The sequence below is a fragment of the Vanessa cardui genome, chromosome 14 (assembly GCF_905220365.1).
Source record: "Vanessa cardui chromosome 14, ilVanCard2.1, whole genome shotgun sequence".
Taxonomy (NCBI): domain Eukaryota; kingdom Metazoa; phylum Arthropoda; class Insecta; order Lepidoptera; family Nymphalidae; genus Vanessa; species Vanessa cardui.
The window spans coordinates 13,723,478-13,742,545 of NC_061136.1; the positions used below are offsets into that span (position 1 = coordinate 13,723,478).

Consider the following 19,068-nt stretch of genomic DNA (forward strand, 5'->3'; position numbering starts at 1 on the left):
TATAGCCCCGTGCTGCCCTGCAAGCTCTCCGTTATTAGTGCTCAAAATAATCGCCACAAATATCTAACGAAAAACATCCCTCTTCTAACGAGAACAAACATTTGATTTAGTAACAAGATAAGAACTATGTTGCCCCAGGGACACCTAACCTCTAAAACTGCCTTTGTTTGATTGGATATAATAATTTTCAGTTTGATTCTGATGGTAAAATTGTTCTTCCTTAAACATGTTAGTCATTTGAACAAAATACTTAGACTTTAGCATAAATATCGGCACAACTCTCTCGTTTATTTTATATAACCACAATAAGAAAACAACTAACATACGAGTACACGTCACATCCGGTCACCAGCGGATACGACTTCAGCAACAGGAAGCGGCTGTTATTATTCTTCGTGGCTTTCAGAAATGTTCTCAGCAAAGAGCTTTAGAGTCGCAACAAAATATGCAAGCTTGATATTACATTTAGCTAAAACATTCGCACGTAAATGCTAACGGATATTTATTAATTTAAGAATATATTTTAGTTCAACGTTAATTCGTCTCTTGTAAATTATGTTTCATTTGAAACACTTGTAATTAAATCCATTAAATCCAGAATGCTACAGCAATTTGTAAAATTAATTCGTATTAAAATGAAACGATACTCACGTTTACGTGTGTGTTTGTGTGTTGCGTTTGTGTATTTATTTGGTGAGTGTGTTTATGTGTGTTTGGGCTTGTACGTGAATGTGTGTAATTATTTATGTGTGTGTTAATTGAACTTTATTTTTCTTATATATATTTAAGGATAGTATGTGTTTCTTATATGTATTTAAGCAAGTGTAGTGTGCAAGTTCGTTTACTTAGGTATCAGTAATACTGTAATACTGAGCAAATCGTTGTGATTCGATTGAGGTGGAATAAACTAGTATATAAGAGATAACATCTTAGTATCCAAGTGTAGTAGCTCATTCGCGATCAACAAACATCACAATATAGAATAAACAGATAATATTTCTTTGTTTGTATGCAAAATTTCTGGAACTAACGATTTCATTGTAACAACGCGTTCTCTTATTTAGAGCTATATTATTCCCCCTGGAATAAAGCGTAAATTATATTTATATCATATCACTTTGTTTATTAATAATATAAGGTAAAAATGTACCATAAAATTAAAGACACGTTTGAGAGATGCTGAATTCCTCACAATCTTCTTCCATTGGATTTCGTCCGATGCTGATAGATTATTATTAATTAAACACAGGTACTTGATAATTTACGACTTGGAAAAATCTTTGGTGTTATATGACGTGCATTATTTAATGCAGGAATTAACTATATGATCTAAAGCAGTGGTTCCCGAACTTATTTTTCTCGTAGACCACTTTCAAAATTTTATTGGTTTCGGTGGACCCCCTGTTACACCTACATTTCTACCACATTCTTAAAGTCGCTGAAAAATTGTGTCGATTTTGAGTTCTGTCCATATATTCCGATAGGTAAAATAAAAACGAAAAAAAGTACATTTTCTAACACATTACTTATTAGAAGAATAGAATTACAAGAAAAAATTAATAAGGTATAAATAATTATGCTTACAATTTACCTGGACAACTTTGCGAATCACTGCTCTAAAGGATTGATGTCTCAAGAAAACACAACCTTATATTTTGTTGAAATCACATTAAAATACATATAATTAAATAAGAAGCATCAATCATTTCAAACAGGTAAACTAGGAGTAAAATCGTTACAATTTTCCTTGTATTTTAAACCTATTTATGAAATAATCTAAAGATTTTGCGCAGCGATATTGTATTATAAGGTAAACATATACAAATATTTTATTGGTTCACCGAATAATACTTGGAAGACGGAAACGCCGGATGCCAACGGTTTTATTTCCATTGTTCAACGATGCACGTCACGAGTATTTAAACGTGACGCATTGTGAGAAAATTTTTTAAATACTAAAGTTTCAAGAGACTCCAAAACTACTTCTGTTTTAATTATCAAGTGTACCAAATATCACATTTGTAATTTGATAAATGTTCATTTAAATATATTAAGAAATGTTGAACTAGTTAAATGGGTATATACAAGTAATGGAAAAAATAATTTATTTTAAATTGAATAATTACCATCGTCAAACGACGAGTAAAGACATAATATGGCATAGATAATAATTAAATTTTAATTTAAAATAAGGATAACAATGAGCTACGGAGTAGAAAAATTAAAAAGAAAATAATACTCTCTAAATATAAATGAGATATGGACCTTATCTCTTATTTTGAGCGTGCCATGAGCGGAGTTTCATCCGACATATAGTTTCTCCTCGATCGTTTTTCTTATTCCTTTTTTTCCTCGAATTATAAATGCAAATGAAATAAACTGTGCCTGCAAAACAAGTAAGAGTACTTTACTTTCTTGCTTAATCCAGTAGTTGCGTTACATTGTACTGTTAAAATGTAAAGTCATTCTTTACAGCCTTTGTATCCATGATATTGTAAAAGTACGCGTAAACACAAACAAATTTAATTTAATGATTAATTTATGAAACCATCAAAATTTAAAATTCGACGCGCAAATTCAATGTGAATTAACCATTTCGTAACGTGATTCTAGCTTCAACACCATTCCCTAATATTATCATAATATGATCTGACCGTTTGTTTGATAAGTAGTATTTTCGCTTCATTACTCACGCGCGGTTTAAGTGGCTCCCAGTATCGGTAAACGATTCGTAAACTCCACGTCATCGAGGGCCTTGGCATCGATATTACTAATCAAATAATATACAGTTTCTATGCTCTTTTGCAATATGAAAATACGTTCGAAATTATTTGCCTGTAATCCTAAATAGATCTCCAATAATCATTTGTAAAACGAAAGACAAAAACAATGATTGTCTTCAACTTTCCTTCACTTTGTTCTATTTCTTTTTCTTCTTTGCTATCGCGATACTCTTTTCTTTTTGTTATATCGGTTGCCATGACGACGATTTTGGGTAAAATCATTAGTTGACTGTTTCAATTCCAAGGCTTGGCTTGGCTTGGCTTGGCTTGGCATATCGTTACATTTGTTATTGTATTCTATTGTACGGTGTGATGACGATTCACAAAGTTTCGAATGGATTTTTTATAGTGTCAGATTTATATTTATCCGTACTGTGCAGTATTCTATAGCGTATTCTATAAAAACAACCTCGTAGCTCGAATGCGATCTTGAAATGTCAGCATTTCGAGACAGACTATAACAATTATGATATTTAAGGTGCACGCATCAAAATAACCCCACGTGCTGCAAATTTTCAACATTTCAACGAAGGAAATATGAATTGATTTCAAACAGAACAACTTTGTTGCTCAAACGAGTTATTCACGAATAAATCCTACAAGTCATGTACAGATATGGTTTTCATCAGCGAATAAAGAAAAAGTGATTTATATCTTTAGTATGAGAAAAAATGTGAAAGTGTATTCAATTAAACACTTAAAGATCGTCTATTAACAAAGCACCTTAGTAGGCAAAGTATGTCGTGCACCAGCCTTATAGAGATACAAAAGCTCTTACTAAAAATAAGCTTTTAAATCTAAATTTAGTTTTATTTATACTAATAAGTCATTGTCTTATTTGAGCGGCAGTTTATATATAGTTTTCAAGTTATATGGTTTATAAGTACCTGAAATAAAATCCCTTCTTAGAAGTAAGATAAGTTATTTATCAGCTTACCTCCATCAGTGAAGAATGCTGAATGCCGGTTTGGACTTGACGGTACTGAAGCAGAAGCGGAAGTGAGGAAGGCTCGCTTGACTCTGGACCATTTGGAGTCTCGTGGAGGTCGATGCTGCGGCGGCCTGGCTCCAAGCTCCAGGGAACGCTGCTTGCGGAGTACAGGATGGGAGCCCTCAGATTCTAAGAGAAAATATTTAGTTATAGTGACAAATTTTATAATTGCAAAGAATGATTTAGATCGGACGACAGCAAACGCACGAGAAAGGAGGTAGTCCGATATGGTTACTTCTAACATTATTAACATCTACCCGCGAAATTCAGTCTCGTGAACAAGTAATTCGTAGATAATGTCGAAATATCGAGCTCCACCGAATAAAAATAAAAAACTTTGTAATAAAAATCTATATATATATGATTACAAAAGTACTTTTCTTTCGGAAATAAAAATCAGCTTACCTCAATAAGGCACACTTTTGCAGAATAAATTATTCGAGTCTGGTCTGATCTGGATTCGTTATAATTTTAATGAAATTAATGTATAATCAAATAAAATAACAATTATCGTACCTAGTTCTTCAGAAGATGGTATCGTTAATGTAAGAGCTGGTGGAGCGTCACTATCACCACCATCACTTAATGACCGTCTCCTTGACGGTACCACATCCGGGGATCCCTTCGGTACTCTGGTTTTCTTCTTGACTGACTCACGATGAGTTTGGATAATGTCACGCATTTTAACCCAGGGACTTTTGTGCAGTTTGTTGGGTGATGGCGAAGTGGAACTATCGTCCTGGGTAGATGGAGAAATTGTGATGTTAGTAAAAAATAAATATAGAATCTAGTAAGAATTTTCGCAAAAAGTCTTTAAAGGTATTCTAGTGACATCTGTGGTGGTATGCACGAAAAATAATTAAGAATATTATCTTTTAAATCAACTTATATTATTTAAAAGACGCAATGTATCCGAAAACATTTTTATAATTTAAAAATTTGGGAGACATTTACTTTTTATCAGGAAACACATTTCTTGTGACATCGATGTAGGTATATTCTTTTTTTAATGATAATTGAAAGGGCAAATGGGTCACCCATAAAGAAGTCATCACCGCGCATCATAGGCACTTCCGTTGTAAGAAATATTAAGATGTTATGTCACTTCTGCTTGTTTCACACACTGGCTCACTCAAACAGAAACACAACAATAGTAAGTATTGTTGTTTGGCGCTAAATTGTTTGAAGTGTGGGTGGAACCTGCCCAAGCGGGATTGCTCAGAGCCATATAAGAATTCAGTAAGGACTTTTCGCATCTCATTCGTGAAATGTTTAAGACAGAATTGTGGTAATCTATTTGAATAGGTACGTCCTTTTTTATGTTACAAATATGACAATCAATACCATACCATATGTCACTTTGGCGAAATTTCACAATCTGATTCAGCGGTGACTTGGCGTTTGTTTTATAGAATAGTCTTGTTAATCTTTTGGGGCACAAGGATTTTGATTCGTTTATAATATAATGTACTTAACTAATATAATTAAACTAAAAATCATTTCACCTGAATTGGTGCTTGTAAAAAGCTGTTGTCATGGTCTTCACTGCGGATACAACTTCTGCGACGCATGTCTGAAACTAAATTATAATATTAAAGCAAAACTTTTTAAAATTATTATTTTTGTTCAATTGTTTACAATGAAAGTAAATGATACCTATACTGTATTGAAAAGGATAATATGGATGACTAGTTTTTGGATTCGGTTGCAAATTAGAGGTCGTAGATTTTACGTATAAAAACCCTATAAGAGTCCTTGGCGTTCTAGCTTGCTACACGTCGAATTTTATCAAATTCGGTACAGTATTTGGGGCATGAAAACATTACTGTTACTTTACAGGCACAATCATATATTAACTTATATATTTACTGGCTAGTTTCTTGTTGGACACACTCACACATGTATACGTAATTCTGTATGGCATCAACTGTGGAGTCAGAGCCGTCTATTTAGTATAATTTTAAATGACTGATAACATACAACGCAGAGCTGAATGATGATCTTACTGGATTAAATTTTTCACATGAATTCCTTATGGTTGTTTCATAAGCGTGCACTGATAGACTTTTCCTTTAAGCTAGTTAAATATGGGTTGAACGTTGTGTATGGAAATTCTTTATTTCCGATGTGAGATCAATAGAATTATGTAATTATGTTCTTTTTTGAGCTTCATGTTTGCTTAATACCAAATTTCATGAAATTCGGATCATCTGTTTTGTCGTGAAAAAGGGCCAGACAGACAGTCAGAGTTACTTTCACATTTATAATATTATAATATAGAATTCTGTTTATTAAAATATGTTGCAAAAACATTGCTGTGTTTTTCAATAGAATCCGATAGGTCCGATAGGACTATAGCATTCGTCGTGTATATTCTCTTAACTTTTTAATGAAAATCTTTGGATATTCCAACAAACCGAATTGTGTTTATAGTTAGAATACAGTCTCATATATTTATTATTATTGCAATAAGAGTAACAATAGTTAAAAGTGTAAATTGACAGTGGGTGAACCTTGCAGATACATATAATCATAATAATGTAATACACTAAGACATCTGATAATACATAAAACAAAAGGAACCTGTGTATTTAGATGCAATGCACGAACATTAAACTGAAGCTTGAATTATAAAAATAGTGTTGGTATTCAATAATTTGGTATCAAGATGAATAAAAGTGCATATTCAATACGCAATAGCGGCATTCTATCATGCGCGCACGCATAAACATTCTTGTTACGAAAATAGATTACTATTCTCATATTACTCAGATCTATCTTTATATATACGATCTATCTTTTGTACGAAAGTTATGAGTGTGTTTAAAAAGAACTTTATTTACATATTGATCGTAAATTTATATTTTCGTTTGCTATTTTTATAATACACAATTATAAATTTGTTTTTATTTTAAAACAGTCTAGTTAATCAAACATTTAATTCGACTATTTTGTAAACTACATACCTATTATAAATAAAAATGTGGCCCAGTGGTAAAAAGACTTAAATTAAGTCATAACCGAATATTTCGGGTTATATTTGGCTGAACAGAACAGAACTGAGTTTTTAAGTGCTTAATAAGAAGACAATGACGCTGTACCATTTAACTATACCTAACATAGCCAATGCATCACCAACTAAGATGTTATGCCCCCCTGCCTGTAGTTACACTGGCAATCATGAGTGCGTTCCTATGTTTATTACATTAAATTATATTTTCATTAAAATTACATTCAACCATTCATTTATTTAAATAAGGAAAATTAACTTAATATGGAGTATTATAGGTGTTTTTCACATGAGAAGAGCTGAGATGGCTCAGTGGTTAGAACGCGTGCATCTTAACCGATGATTGCGGGTTCAAACCCAGGCAAGCCCCACTATATATATGTGCCTTATTTGTGTTTATAATTCATCTCGTGCTCAGCGGTGAAGGAAAACATCGTGAGGAAACCTGCATGTGACAAATTTCATCAAAATTCTGCCACATGTGCATTCCACCAACATGCATTGGAACAGCGTGTTGGAATATGTTCCAAACCCTCTCCTTAATGGAAGAGGAGGGCTTATCTCAGCAGTGGGAAATTTACAGGCTGTTACTTTACTTTTTACATTAAAGTTGTGCTAAAATAAATTTGGAACCTGTATCTATTCTCAATTCCTCGCACGAAGAATTCGGTGTAAGTGATATAGCGCTTCCTGGAGTCAAGCTGGCTGAATCCCTTGGTTCAGGATTTGGAAGGGATCCTGGACTAGAACCGGCTAGGGCCACCGCTCCAACCATAGCCCCTGCTGCAACTGCTGCCGCTCCCCCAATTGTAGCTGGTGGCCATTGGGCTTTCTCCCACCTGTAAGAAATCATATTTTAGATACTGTTTACGGAATAGCGTCATGAGATGCTTTTTTCAAGTCAAAATCCAGTTCTATAGTGTAGTTGAAATATACTGCTCAACAGTAATATAAAGTATGACTGTGTTTCAGGGTAAGTGAGCCTTTAACAGTGTGCGATTGTAGAAACAAGCACGCTCATGTCTTAACATAACGTACCACGTATATCTCGTGCTATTTATAATTTATGTATTGTAAGGTTGTAATTCCTGAACTCAAAGCGTTATTGTGACACCAAAAATGTATCATCAGCTTCGCGAATAAATAAATTTACCCAGAAATGCGACGTTTACAAGTCTCTTTATTTGTTTGTCACAACACAAAATATTTAAAGTATTAATATACAGCTGAGCTGAGATGGCCCAGTGGTTAGAACGCGTGCATCTTAACCGATGATTGCGGGTTCAAACCCAGGCAAGCACCACTATATATATGTGCTTAATTTGTATTTATAATTCATCTCGTGCTCGGCGGTGAAGGAAAACATCGTGAGGAAACCTGCATGTGTCTAATTTCATCGAAATTCTGCCACATGTGCATTCTACCAACCCGCATTGGAACAGCGTGGTGGAATAAGTTCTAAACCCTCTCCTTAACGGAAGAGGAGGCCTTATCTCAGCAGTGGGAAATTTACAGGCTGTTACTTTACTCTACTTTACTAATATACAGCTTATTCCTCATTTTAGAAATTCGTTGGTTACTTGATTTAAATGAAAAGTAATGGAAAGTATTAGGACTAACCAAGTAATGCTAATTTGCTTACAATTTGCGATAAAATGTGACTGCAAAATTTTTGTTCCATATTTACGTTTAACTTATAATGATTTTAGTTATTTCTTTATAATACATCTATCATTTTAATAATGTAGTAATAATCCATAATCTACAATCCGTAAAGGAACAAAGGGTTTTGGTGAAACTGATCTTCTAATGTATTTGAAACAGATGCAGAGATATATTTATTTTCTTCAAATCTATCCGTTCGGTATAACTCCTAAAATTATTTAAAATAAATTAAGTTTTAAATTATTGATCACTACAAAGTGGTCAGAGCTGAGGTGGTCCAGAGGTTAGAACGCGTGCATTTTAACCGATGGTTGCGGGTTCAAACCCAGACAAGCACCACTATTTATATGTGCTTAATTTGTGTTTATAATTCATCACGTGCTCGGCGGTGAAGGAAAACATCGTGAGGAAACCTCCATGTGTCTAATTTCATCGAAATTCTGTCACATGTGCATTCCACCAACCCGCATTGGAACAGCGTGGTGGATTATGTTCCAAACTCTCTCCTTAATGGAAGAGGAGGCCTTATCCCAACAGTGGGAAATTTACAGGCTGTCACTTTACTTTACTTTTTACTTTGCAAAGTGGTCATATCTCAAGAAGACCCTTCAATAAAATTAAATAATTACCACTAAAAACTCTCATTAAAAGTATAACAACTCGCTTTGTTGTCTCTACTGGTGACATGAGAGCTAATTCATATTTTTCCCAGGCGTCAGAATTCTTGAATCCATTTCACGCGATCATGATTTCTACAGAAATCATTGTTTTGTTTATATTTTTTTTGTTATATTGTTTTATATTGTTCTTCTTATTATCATTAATGCTAAATCCCTAAATAATTAATTTAAACGTCGTTTATACTTTAATTCAAGAAAGGGTTTAGTTTAGTTTTAAACGCCAATTATTATTATTTTTTGACATAGAATTTCTTGGTAGAGTAGAGGTAGAGCTTTGCGCAAGCCCGCCTGGGTAGGTTAAATCCGCTCATCAGATATTCTACCGCTAAACAACAGTACGCAGTATTGTTGTGTTCCGGTTTGAAGGGTGAGTGAGCCGGTGTAACGACAGGCACAAGGTACGCAATAGCATCTTAGTTCCCTAGGTTGGTGGCACATTGACGATGTAAGGAACAGTTAATATTTCTTAAAGCGTCATTGTCTATGGGGGATGTTGACCACTTACCATCAGGTGGCCCATATGTTCGTCCGCCAACCTATTCCATAAAAAGACAGTGATTGTGCCATCTAATAGTAATCACCATAGCACATATACATATACACCTAACAGTTATCTTCTACCCGTGAGGCATGTGATCTATATGATATTATGTGATGATATTGTATGTGATGATTGTGTCTGAAGATTTTGAACTTATTCCACCAAGATGCTCTGAGTTGCTGGATATTTTATTTATTTATTTAATTTAAAATACTTTATTTATCAACACTTTACACGACAGTTAATGGGTAATAAAGAAACAAAAAAAAAACAACAACATAAGGCGGTCTTATCGCTTATAGCGATCTCTTACAGACAATCTATGGTGATAGGAGCTTAAGACGAGAACAGGTAAGTGCAGACAGAAAGAGGATATATAACTATAATTTAAGTATACTAATATTACAGTATAATAATAAACTACACACAACTACATCCAAATAATACATATATAAGTGCCAGAATTTTTTTGAAATAAAACGCATGCAAGTTTCCTCGCGATGTTTTCCTTCATCGCACGAGATTAATTATAAACACAAATAAAGCACATAAATACTCAGGGGTATTTGCCTGGGTTTGAACGTGAACCCACAACATCTTTTAAGATGAACGTTTTAATCCCTAGAACATCTTGGTTTTAGGCTAGTTGTTTGTTTTTTACGGGTCAATTTGCATATCACCTAACATGCAAATGTTTCCAAGAGTTATCTCTCTTCATCTTGGAACTTATTATTATAATATAGTCTTGTAATTATAGTAGTAATTAAAATGCTTAACAAATATTTTGCTTATTGAACATGATCTGGTAACTTTATATATAATTTACCAGATCATGTTCAATTTTTTTTTCAATTTATATATAATTTAGTCTTGCACAATGAATGTGCTATCAAGAGCCTACTTTAATGAAGTATGCATCATTTTTTTTTATCCTGCCACGCTGGTCTTTTTGTCCAGCCAGTGCTAGTAGATTTGAATTACAATCTATACATATATATCTGTATAAATATGATATATTTATAATACCAGTAAGTAAAGTAACTTTGTCTGTTTGCTACAATTCCAAACCACTGAAGTTTGTACGAAGCAAGCTTGAACAAGATGCAATATTGTAGAAGATGCTGCAAGATAAGGACATGGCTACTTTTTATACCTAATACCTACGCGTTACCGCCCCCTAGCCGCCCCTAGTTGGCCCGCCCTATTCGTGGCCGAAGCTGCAGGTAAAAACTAGTTTATTATAAATCTATGTAGCACGATTATATTTTCTTAACTATATATAACAGAGTAAATATTTTCCATAAATAAATTAATTAATAAAATAGTCCTAATAATTTATGGAAATATAAACACCTATTATGTTTTATTTAACGGAAAAACCTTCGCTGCACATTGTTAAATAATATTAACGAAAATGATTTTCAAATTTTTTTCTTATCAACAACCCTTTCGATTGACACCTAACAGTGAATACTGTTAGGTGTCAACCGAGAAAGGCTTTCCCTTTTTCCTGTACTGAAATTTTCTATTTATTTTCACCTTTTATAAGCCATTACATAGTCACACGACAATATTAAGGAATGTTACTGAATAACTATATTCCAATGAAGTTATAATAAATATCTTATATGGTAATACCGTCAGGAGATTTTTGTCGTCGTGATTATGGGACAATAGATGCACATAGAAAATCGGTTATGATCTCATTTTGAAGAGATCCAGTCGTAGTGCAGAAAATTAAAGAGGATTCTTGATTGCTATTTACTAAATTGTTAAAATTTAATACATTATTAATTTTAGAGAGCGGAAAGAAATGACATTCAAATGAGGTTTCATGAAATGAAAACAAAACCTGTTATGGGTTCAGGAATTTTTGATAAATCTATTGAATTAAAATGTTTAATAATTTGATTTTAAATAGAATCACCCTTAACCTAAACCAATAGATCATAGATATACTCCTGAAAATTGTAGGACAGTTTAAAATATATCTAAATTTATTCAGTAATAAGTACATACATTAACAAAATCGTATCCACGAAACCTCTGCCCAAAATTACCTATATCATTCTTTCTTCATTTAAAACCAATGATTCTGATAGTCTTTTTAGTATAGTTTATAAAAAATTAGTTAAAGATGAATTGTTTTTTTTAGTAAGTCAATGCCAGTCATTCTTACAGGACTATGTTTTTGTAAGATATTATAAATGTAACCATGAACACTATATCGTAATGGATATATTATACATATGTACATATATATTTTCCGTTTGTAATGATAATATGATATTCAATACATTATTAGTTTGAAATAAAGTTTATTTCATAAAGTTATTCGAACTGAAGCTAGCCTTTTTTCATTGTAGTATTACTAAGATAAACTTTGTGGTAACTAATATTTGTTTTGTTAAAATTAATGTTTCGTAAGCCTAACCTGAAAGCTGCTTTCACCCTTGTCCAATTAGAAACCTTAGACTTATCGACTTCTTTCGAGAAAATACCATCAGACCTCCTTCTGAGAGGAGTTCCCGGAGATACATCACTTTCATCCCCGCCAGCTGACCTCGATCTTTGTTTCCTCAGCAATGATCCTCCAAATCTAGAATGTCCTTTCCACCTCGATCCAGTTCTCTTCATGCTTCGACCGCCGGCCATCATTGCGTCGAAGATTACCTGGCCGTACTCGCATTCCAACTCAACGTCTAACGCCTCGTTTATAAGTTCCATTTCTTTTGTTTCATCTTTTAATCTTTCATTCTCTTGGTCTATCTTTTTATGGGCGTTATGTAATCGTTTCAAGTGATTGACATCTCGAAGTCTTCTTAAAAGTCGCGAGTTGTGCTCTTTGAGTGTAGCAAATTGATCAAGCAGTTCGAGTAATTTGTCGAGCTGGTCCAAGGCCTCCAATGTATCTTTGGTATGCGACGCCAATTCTTTACCTCGTTTTGAAAGTGGATCATCCCGGTCTTTTAACCTTTGAAGCATATTATCGCACAAGGCTTCAGGATCCGTCGTATCTCCATCTTGCAGAGTCCATGTTTCTTCTGGTGTGGGTCCTGCGGTGCACGGAGAAGAACCCTCAGCATCTGAAGGTGTCTGCGCCGCATGGACTGATAATGTAGCGGGGGGCTCCCCTCTTCGTCTTTTATGTAGGGAAGTACCACTGGGTGGAAGTTCTGAGAAATCTTTTGTATCCTTCCGACTTGTTTTGGTCGCTCTGTCATCTTCTGTTTGACTGGTATCAACGACGTCGCTACTTTCTTTCGCTGACGCCATCGTAAAAATTGCGGATGTCGGTTCGTGTCTATTTTTAAATGAAAATAAACGCACGTGTATCACATGTATCTGAGATGGAAGGGCTTCTAGAGGAATGCATCTTTTGTTTGTTTTGTGGACACAAAAACGTATTTACTACTATTGCTTTAAGTTTCTTTTTTGCGTGAATGTTTTATTTATTTGGCGTATGGTTAATTGAAAATTTGCACAACATTCACTTGATATCGCTAGACACTAATTTACGACTAGGCACGTTCACACAACGCGATTACACAAATAACTAAGAAACATAGCTGTAAAACTATCTATAACACATACTCATCACTACTATTTGACTAATTCTGAATAAGATGTTAATGTATATATCATGAATTGTTTAACTGGTCACTGGTTATTGTTGTTTGAATATATGCCGGTTGTGTCATCCGCCCAAGTGTGCGTACGCATCTCGGAAGGCGGGCGGGCGCGAACTGGCGCGGAAGCTCACGAATGTTTCCGAGGGCGTATTTTTAACTCACAACTTTCGTTACTCCATGCCAAGGAATATAAACCCTTATTTACATGAGCAAAGGATTTCATTGGTTCAAATGGTTTCGTATTATTAATACCTACTTTCTTAATGCTTGGGACCGAGATCCCATTAACCTATATTTTAATGGAAATAAATGAACGTTTTATGTTACCACCCTGTACGTGGTTAAAACGTCATTTTTTTTCGGGAAACTTTTTGAAAGGTTTAATTGCATCTGACTTTTACTTTAATGGTTGTTTATTTCTGATAAACGAATTTATGTTGTATTTATTAAAAATTAAAAACTAAATATTCTTTATTCAATTCGACACACAAAAACAAAGTCCGAAAAGATCCGTGTTTTTGACATTATATAATTGTAAATCGACTTTTAAGTAGTCTAATTTTTTATTTCAATTTACTTAGGAGGACTCTAAAGAATATATTGAATACGCAATTATTTTATAACTATTTAGTGCATATTTGTCTGTTTTAAAATAGTGTTTTGTTTGAAGTCGGTTTTTCTTTATGTTTTTAACAAAATATTTATAATTACAGAGTATGACAGTAAACTGAGATTTTTTTCTTAAAAATCAAAAAGACTTTATGTACCTAATTTGTAAGAGATTTGGAAGCATGTTCGGACTGGTGTAGCTTATTTTTTTAATACACAAAACACTAAACTAAAATTGATTTATAAAAAAGTATTTATTGTATTCGTACTAGAAACTTTTGAATTATTTAATTTTTTTACTCTAATAACTGGCCACAATGAAAATCTGCGACGAAAAAAAAGTAATGTAAAAATTAAAAGAACATTACATCACTTCAAAACGTGAAACAAAGAAATTTTTATTATGTCAAGTATTTGGTTGTGATTTTGTATTTTTTATTTTCAAAATTTATAGAAATATAACAATGTACTGGCGTCCTAATAACAAAAATTGGTAAGTTTTTACTAGAATTTACTAATTATATAGCATGTTTTATTATATTTTAACCGATGCGCTTTGTATAACTAATTTCATATATTATGTATATTTTGAGAATATATTGGCACGACTAAGTTCTATACCTTGGCTTCTCTAGACATAGGAAGCCTATGGATGCTTTTTTAAGATGCGCATTGGACATACTGAGTTTAATCTTTGATGTTAGTGTTAGTAGTTATTAATTAAAATACAACAAGATTCTGTTATTCCTAAATTGTGCTAGCCCAGGCATGTACCGTCACGCCCTATATATTATATATTATTTACATAAGAAACCCGTCTTTTGTCTTCATTGCTGCATCCGAATTTCGAAACCATTTCACGTTCAGTACCATAAAAAAGTACACATCGAAATGAACCGGGGGTAATTTCTGACAAAACTGAAAGGCCGAATTCATCTGCGCCGAAGGAAACCTTCAATTGTGTGAACATAGTAGAAACTGATTTTTTTTATATTATCGTGTGGCGTCTTGTAATTTACCAGTCACTCTTTGAGTATGAACATATATACGAACATATATATCCTGTAGAGAGAACAATGGAAGGATTTCAATAAAAATAAAACAATTTTAAGGGTAGAAATTAAGGATAACTTTACAAAGTCGAGATGGCCCAGTGGTTCGAACGCGTGCATCTTAACCGATGATTGCGGGTTCAAACCCAGGCAGGCATTTATCTTTATAATTCATCTCGTGCTCAGCGGTGAAGGAAAACATCGTGAGGAAACCTGCATGTGACAAATTTCATAGAAATTCTGCCACATGTGTATTCCACCAACCCGCATTGGAACAGCGTGGTGGAATATGTTCCAAGCCTTCTCCTCAAAACAGAGAGGAGGCCTTTAGCCCAGCTGTGAATTTACAGGCTGTTGTTGCTGTAGTTTGTTGTTGTTACGAATAATTCATTGATGTCTATTTTAAGTCACCTAGTGTCTCGTATGCTTTTAATGAATCTTCTTTTAAAACTTTTTGAATGTAACTCGTGTAAGGTAATGGTGAATGGCTGCAGCGGCATGGAGTCAGAGGAAAATAAGAAGAAATTGAACGATGACCTGGTGGTGTTCATGCGCAAACGCAGCGAAACCGACGCACCGCAATACACCGCCAGGCTCAAAACTTATGTTGACTTTAAACAGAAGTAATTATCTGATATTTGTTAATTTAGACTGATTAAGTTTGCTATTCATTTTATGCTACAAATGTGAATGTTAGTTTGTTTGTTACGCTTTCATTTTATATATTTTATAAATCCAAACTCAGATAGATTAGATATTAATACATTTATTTAACATAATTGGTTCAATCGGCATAATTCCAAATTGTACAATCAATCACCCTTAAATTTCATGATATCCCCGTTAAAAAAACCCCGGATTCTGACCACCGAGAGCTCTCTTCTGTTTTTATTTTTTTTATTTTTCCTGTCACGTCGCAATCTGTCCAGTCATCCAATTGGTCAGCCGATCCAAGTCTGCTTTCTTAACCAGCCAGCCACGACGCAACAGTGTTACCATCTCTAAATCAGAATAATATAATTAAAATCATCACATATACTTAACCGATTATCATCAAAATTTGTATACATGTTGTAAGATATACAGGACATTTCAAAGGATGTCTAACACAATCATCCGCCCAGTGGCGGATTTATAAATGTGCCGCTAGTAGCCTATTCAATTTTAGTGGCCCCTACTTTTTTGCAACATTTATGATTTTTGTTCTATCGTCCTCATTACACCGGTTTTTTCCGTTGTTAGTATGATTATAAACTAGATGATATTTCTTTCAGTTAGGTGTACCTCCTAGATTATTTTTCCAACCCGCTATGTAGTGACGAGTATACGGTTTACGGACGTAATGTGTATACATATATTTTTTTTTTTTTATTTCTGTAAGATAGTAACAAAATTTTCGCTAAATTTGCCGCCCCTCTAAATCTTCAGCCCTAGGCGCCAGCCTACTTAGCCTTGATTGATAAATCCGCACCGCCTCCGCAACTTCAACGCGGTTGCGGACTTTCCTTTACCAATATATTATTTTGAATGTTTTTTTTATGAGTTTGTTGAAAATAATTTCTTGTTGTAAATTCGTTGAGTTAAATAGACATGTTCTTATACTTGAAAATTGAAATGCAATACGAGTTAACGTGACATTGCTTCTGATAAATTGTAGGCGTCGAAGAGCCGCAGCCGCGCGTCGTCACACTGAGTACAGAAACAATCAGGACGGGTCTGCATCGAAAAAGAAGAATACTGCAGAGATCAATGAGAAGTCTGTGGATAGCGCGTAAGACTTCCGAAATTATGTACCTTATTAACTCGAAATCTAGACACACGGTAGCGTACCAGCCAAGTTCAAGTAACAGAACATCGTGTGTAATATTACACGAACCATTTAGAGGTGCTTTTGACCCCATCCCTCATTTATTTTATTCATATTGACTCTTAAAAGTATTTAATAAAATTAAACTTTTCCAAAAGGTAATATAAATTTGATATCCTGTATTTATTTCTTTTGATTTTAATAATAATCAGTACATACAGTGTTATTGTATTTGTAGTTATACTAACTACAAGAGGCTAAAATATCACATAAAAAATTAACATAGAATTGACGCGATATCATTAGTCAATGGTTTTGCGAACGAATGGTATTTAAAAGTCGACAAACTTTTGGAAGTAAAATGAAAGTGAATTAAAGTAGATTAGTTGAATATTGTTTTATTATTAATAAAGATAAATTAGTCAAGAACTATTACATATTATATAACAGAGCTGAGTTGTTAGCAAATAGCTTGGCATACGTAAATATAAGGTTTGACTACCTTTGTTCCTTCTCCGCTTGGACAAGACATTCTATAAAAATCTAAGGAACCATTCGTAAAATTGCACATGAATGCTTACATACCCAAGTATTTTAAATTAGTGCAATATTGTTGTGACATTTTTAAACATTTATTTGCAGGCAACCTCCAGCTGCTGATGTTAATAAGAGGTATCGTAATAAATATATTAATGTTTTTATTTTTTTAGTAAATTTAAATGTTTTAATTTGAAATCTGTCATATTGTGTTCTTATTGTAATGTGTCGTTGTAAGGCGTAATGGCGAGAAATATAATCATAAGCCGCATTCGCTCACTCGGTCGCACTCTGCCGAGCCTGTAGACGCGTGCTGTAGGCGTCGGCGGCGAGCTTGTCGGAGACGAAGGCGATCCTGTCGTGTGAGTTTCTAAGGCTTTATTTAGTAATGTTCGCATAAGTTGCCCTAATCCTACTATTATTTATTTTTCTTAAACGGTAATTAGAAATAAACCGAGATGGCCGAATAGTTAGAGCACGTGCATCTTAACCGATGATTGCGGGTTCAGACCCAGACAAGCACCAATGAATATTCATGTGCTTTATTTGTGTTTTTAATTCATATCGTGTTCGGTGGTGAAGGAAAACAGCGTGGGGAAATATGCGTGTGTCTAATTTCATAGAAATTCAGCCATATGTGTATTCCACCAACCCGCTTTGGAACAGCGTGTTGGTAAATGTTCCAAACCTTCTCCTCAAAGGGAGAGGAGACCTTAGCCCAACAGCGGGAAATGTACAGGCTGTTGTTGTTGTTAAATAAAAATGCTAAAATTTCCTACTATTCTCCCTCGTATGAACTAATTTTAAATAGAATAGTTATGATTATTTTATAAAAACATTTTTAAATATAAACTTATCCGTTTGGAATGTAGTATATTGACAAGAACCCGCAAAATGTCAATAGGCTTAGTTATAGTACGACACAACTTCGATGTAGCATCGGCAAAATTGGTAAAACCGATCACATCCGAATCAAGTACGCTATCCCAAATTTACTTATGTGAATATGATCTTACACAAACGTAATAACTTATAATATCATATGACCTAATATATTCGTCAATTGGCACGATTAATGTGCACTTGCTTTCTCGGGTTGAACTGACACGAGAATTTATTGCGACGAATAGCGTCGAATGGCGCGATAGGGAGCTATTTCTATTGGTTATGTAAATCGGCTAATAAATATGTTCCGAACCTTCTCAAAAGGGAGAGGATGCCTTAGCCCAGCAATAGGAAAATTTACACAGTGAGAAAATTTACAGGCTGTATTGTGTAAATCGGCAGTAATCGGTTTTATTGAATTTGCCGATGTCGATGCTGCATCTAAGTTGTGTCATACTATTCATGTACCATTGAAAAATTGTAACACATCAACAGCGTCGTAGCCGTCGTCGCCGTAGACGCAGCTGTGGTCGCCGACGCCGCCGCAGTTGTAGTCGCCGCCGACGGCGCCGCAGCTGCCGCCGCCGCAGACGTCGGCGTCGTCGCTGTCGCAGATAATCAGGCTCGATGGAATTGTATAAATTTACGAAAATTTTTAATGAAACATTTAGTATACATATATAAATTAACCTAATTATCAGTAGACAAAACGTCTACATTTTTTTTTAGATTTTTTTTTTCTTATTCATTGAAATCTTACCACATATTTTTGATAATTTTATTATTATATTCATGTTTTGTTTGGTTGTGTTTGTTTTTTGTAAAATAAATTAATAAAGTTTTTGAATGATTATTTCGTTTACATAATTTTGACTT

The 19,068-nt window shown here is 34.0% G+C and overlaps 2 protein-coding genes across 2 annotated transcripts in view; one reads left to right on the forward strand and one right to left on the reverse strand.

Annotated features, from left to right (window-relative positions):
- Positions 1–13,398, reverse strand: part of LOC124535333 — a 38,001-nt gene extending 24,603 nt beyond the window's left edge. The window contains exons 1-5 of the mRNA XM_047111521.1: positions 12,105–13,398; positions 7,418–7,623; positions 5,280–5,347; positions 4,291–4,513; positions 3,721–3,903 (exon numbers count right to left, since the gene is read on the reverse strand). Coding sequence (XP_046967477.1) covers positions 3,721–3,903; positions 4,291–4,513; positions 5,280–5,347; positions 7,418–7,623; positions 12,105–12,946 — 1,522 coding nt within the window. The 5' untranslated portion in view covers positions 12,947–13,398. The remainder of the gene's footprint in view (positions 1–3,720; positions 3,904–4,290; positions 4,514–5,279; positions 5,348–7,417; positions 7,624–12,104) is intronic.
- Positions 13,399–14,252: 854 nt separating this feature from the next.
- LOC124535362 (protamine-2-like) lies at positions 14,253–18,949 on the forward strand. The gene is made up of 6 exons (XM_047111560.1): positions 14,253–14,404; positions 15,438–15,586; positions 16,621–16,734; positions 17,413–17,442; positions 17,546–17,669; positions 18,688–18,949. Exons 2-6 carry the CDS (start codon positions 15,441–15,443, stop codon positions 18,808–18,810), a joined length of 537 nt encoding a protein of 178 aa, XP_046967516.1. The 5' UTR covers positions 14,253–14,404; positions 15,438–15,440; the 3' UTR covers positions 18,811–18,949.
- The last annotated feature ends 119 nt before the right edge of the window (positions 18,950–19,068 follow it).

Excerpts from the sequence above, each read along its gene's own strand:
- LOC124535362 (XM_047111560.1), top strand. The coding sequence starts at position 15,441 with ATGGTGAATGGCTGCAGCGGCATGGAGTCAGAGGAAAATAAGAAGAAA. Across the intron at positions 17,443-17,545 it reads GCTGCTGATGTTAATAAGAG|GCGTAATGGCGAGAAATATA; the intron begins GTATCGTAATAA and ends TGTCGTTGTAAG. Across the intron at positions 17,670-18,687 it reads GACGAAGGCGATCCTGTCGT|CGTCGTAGCCGTCGTCGCCG; the intron begins GTGAGTTTCTAA and ends ACACATCAACAG.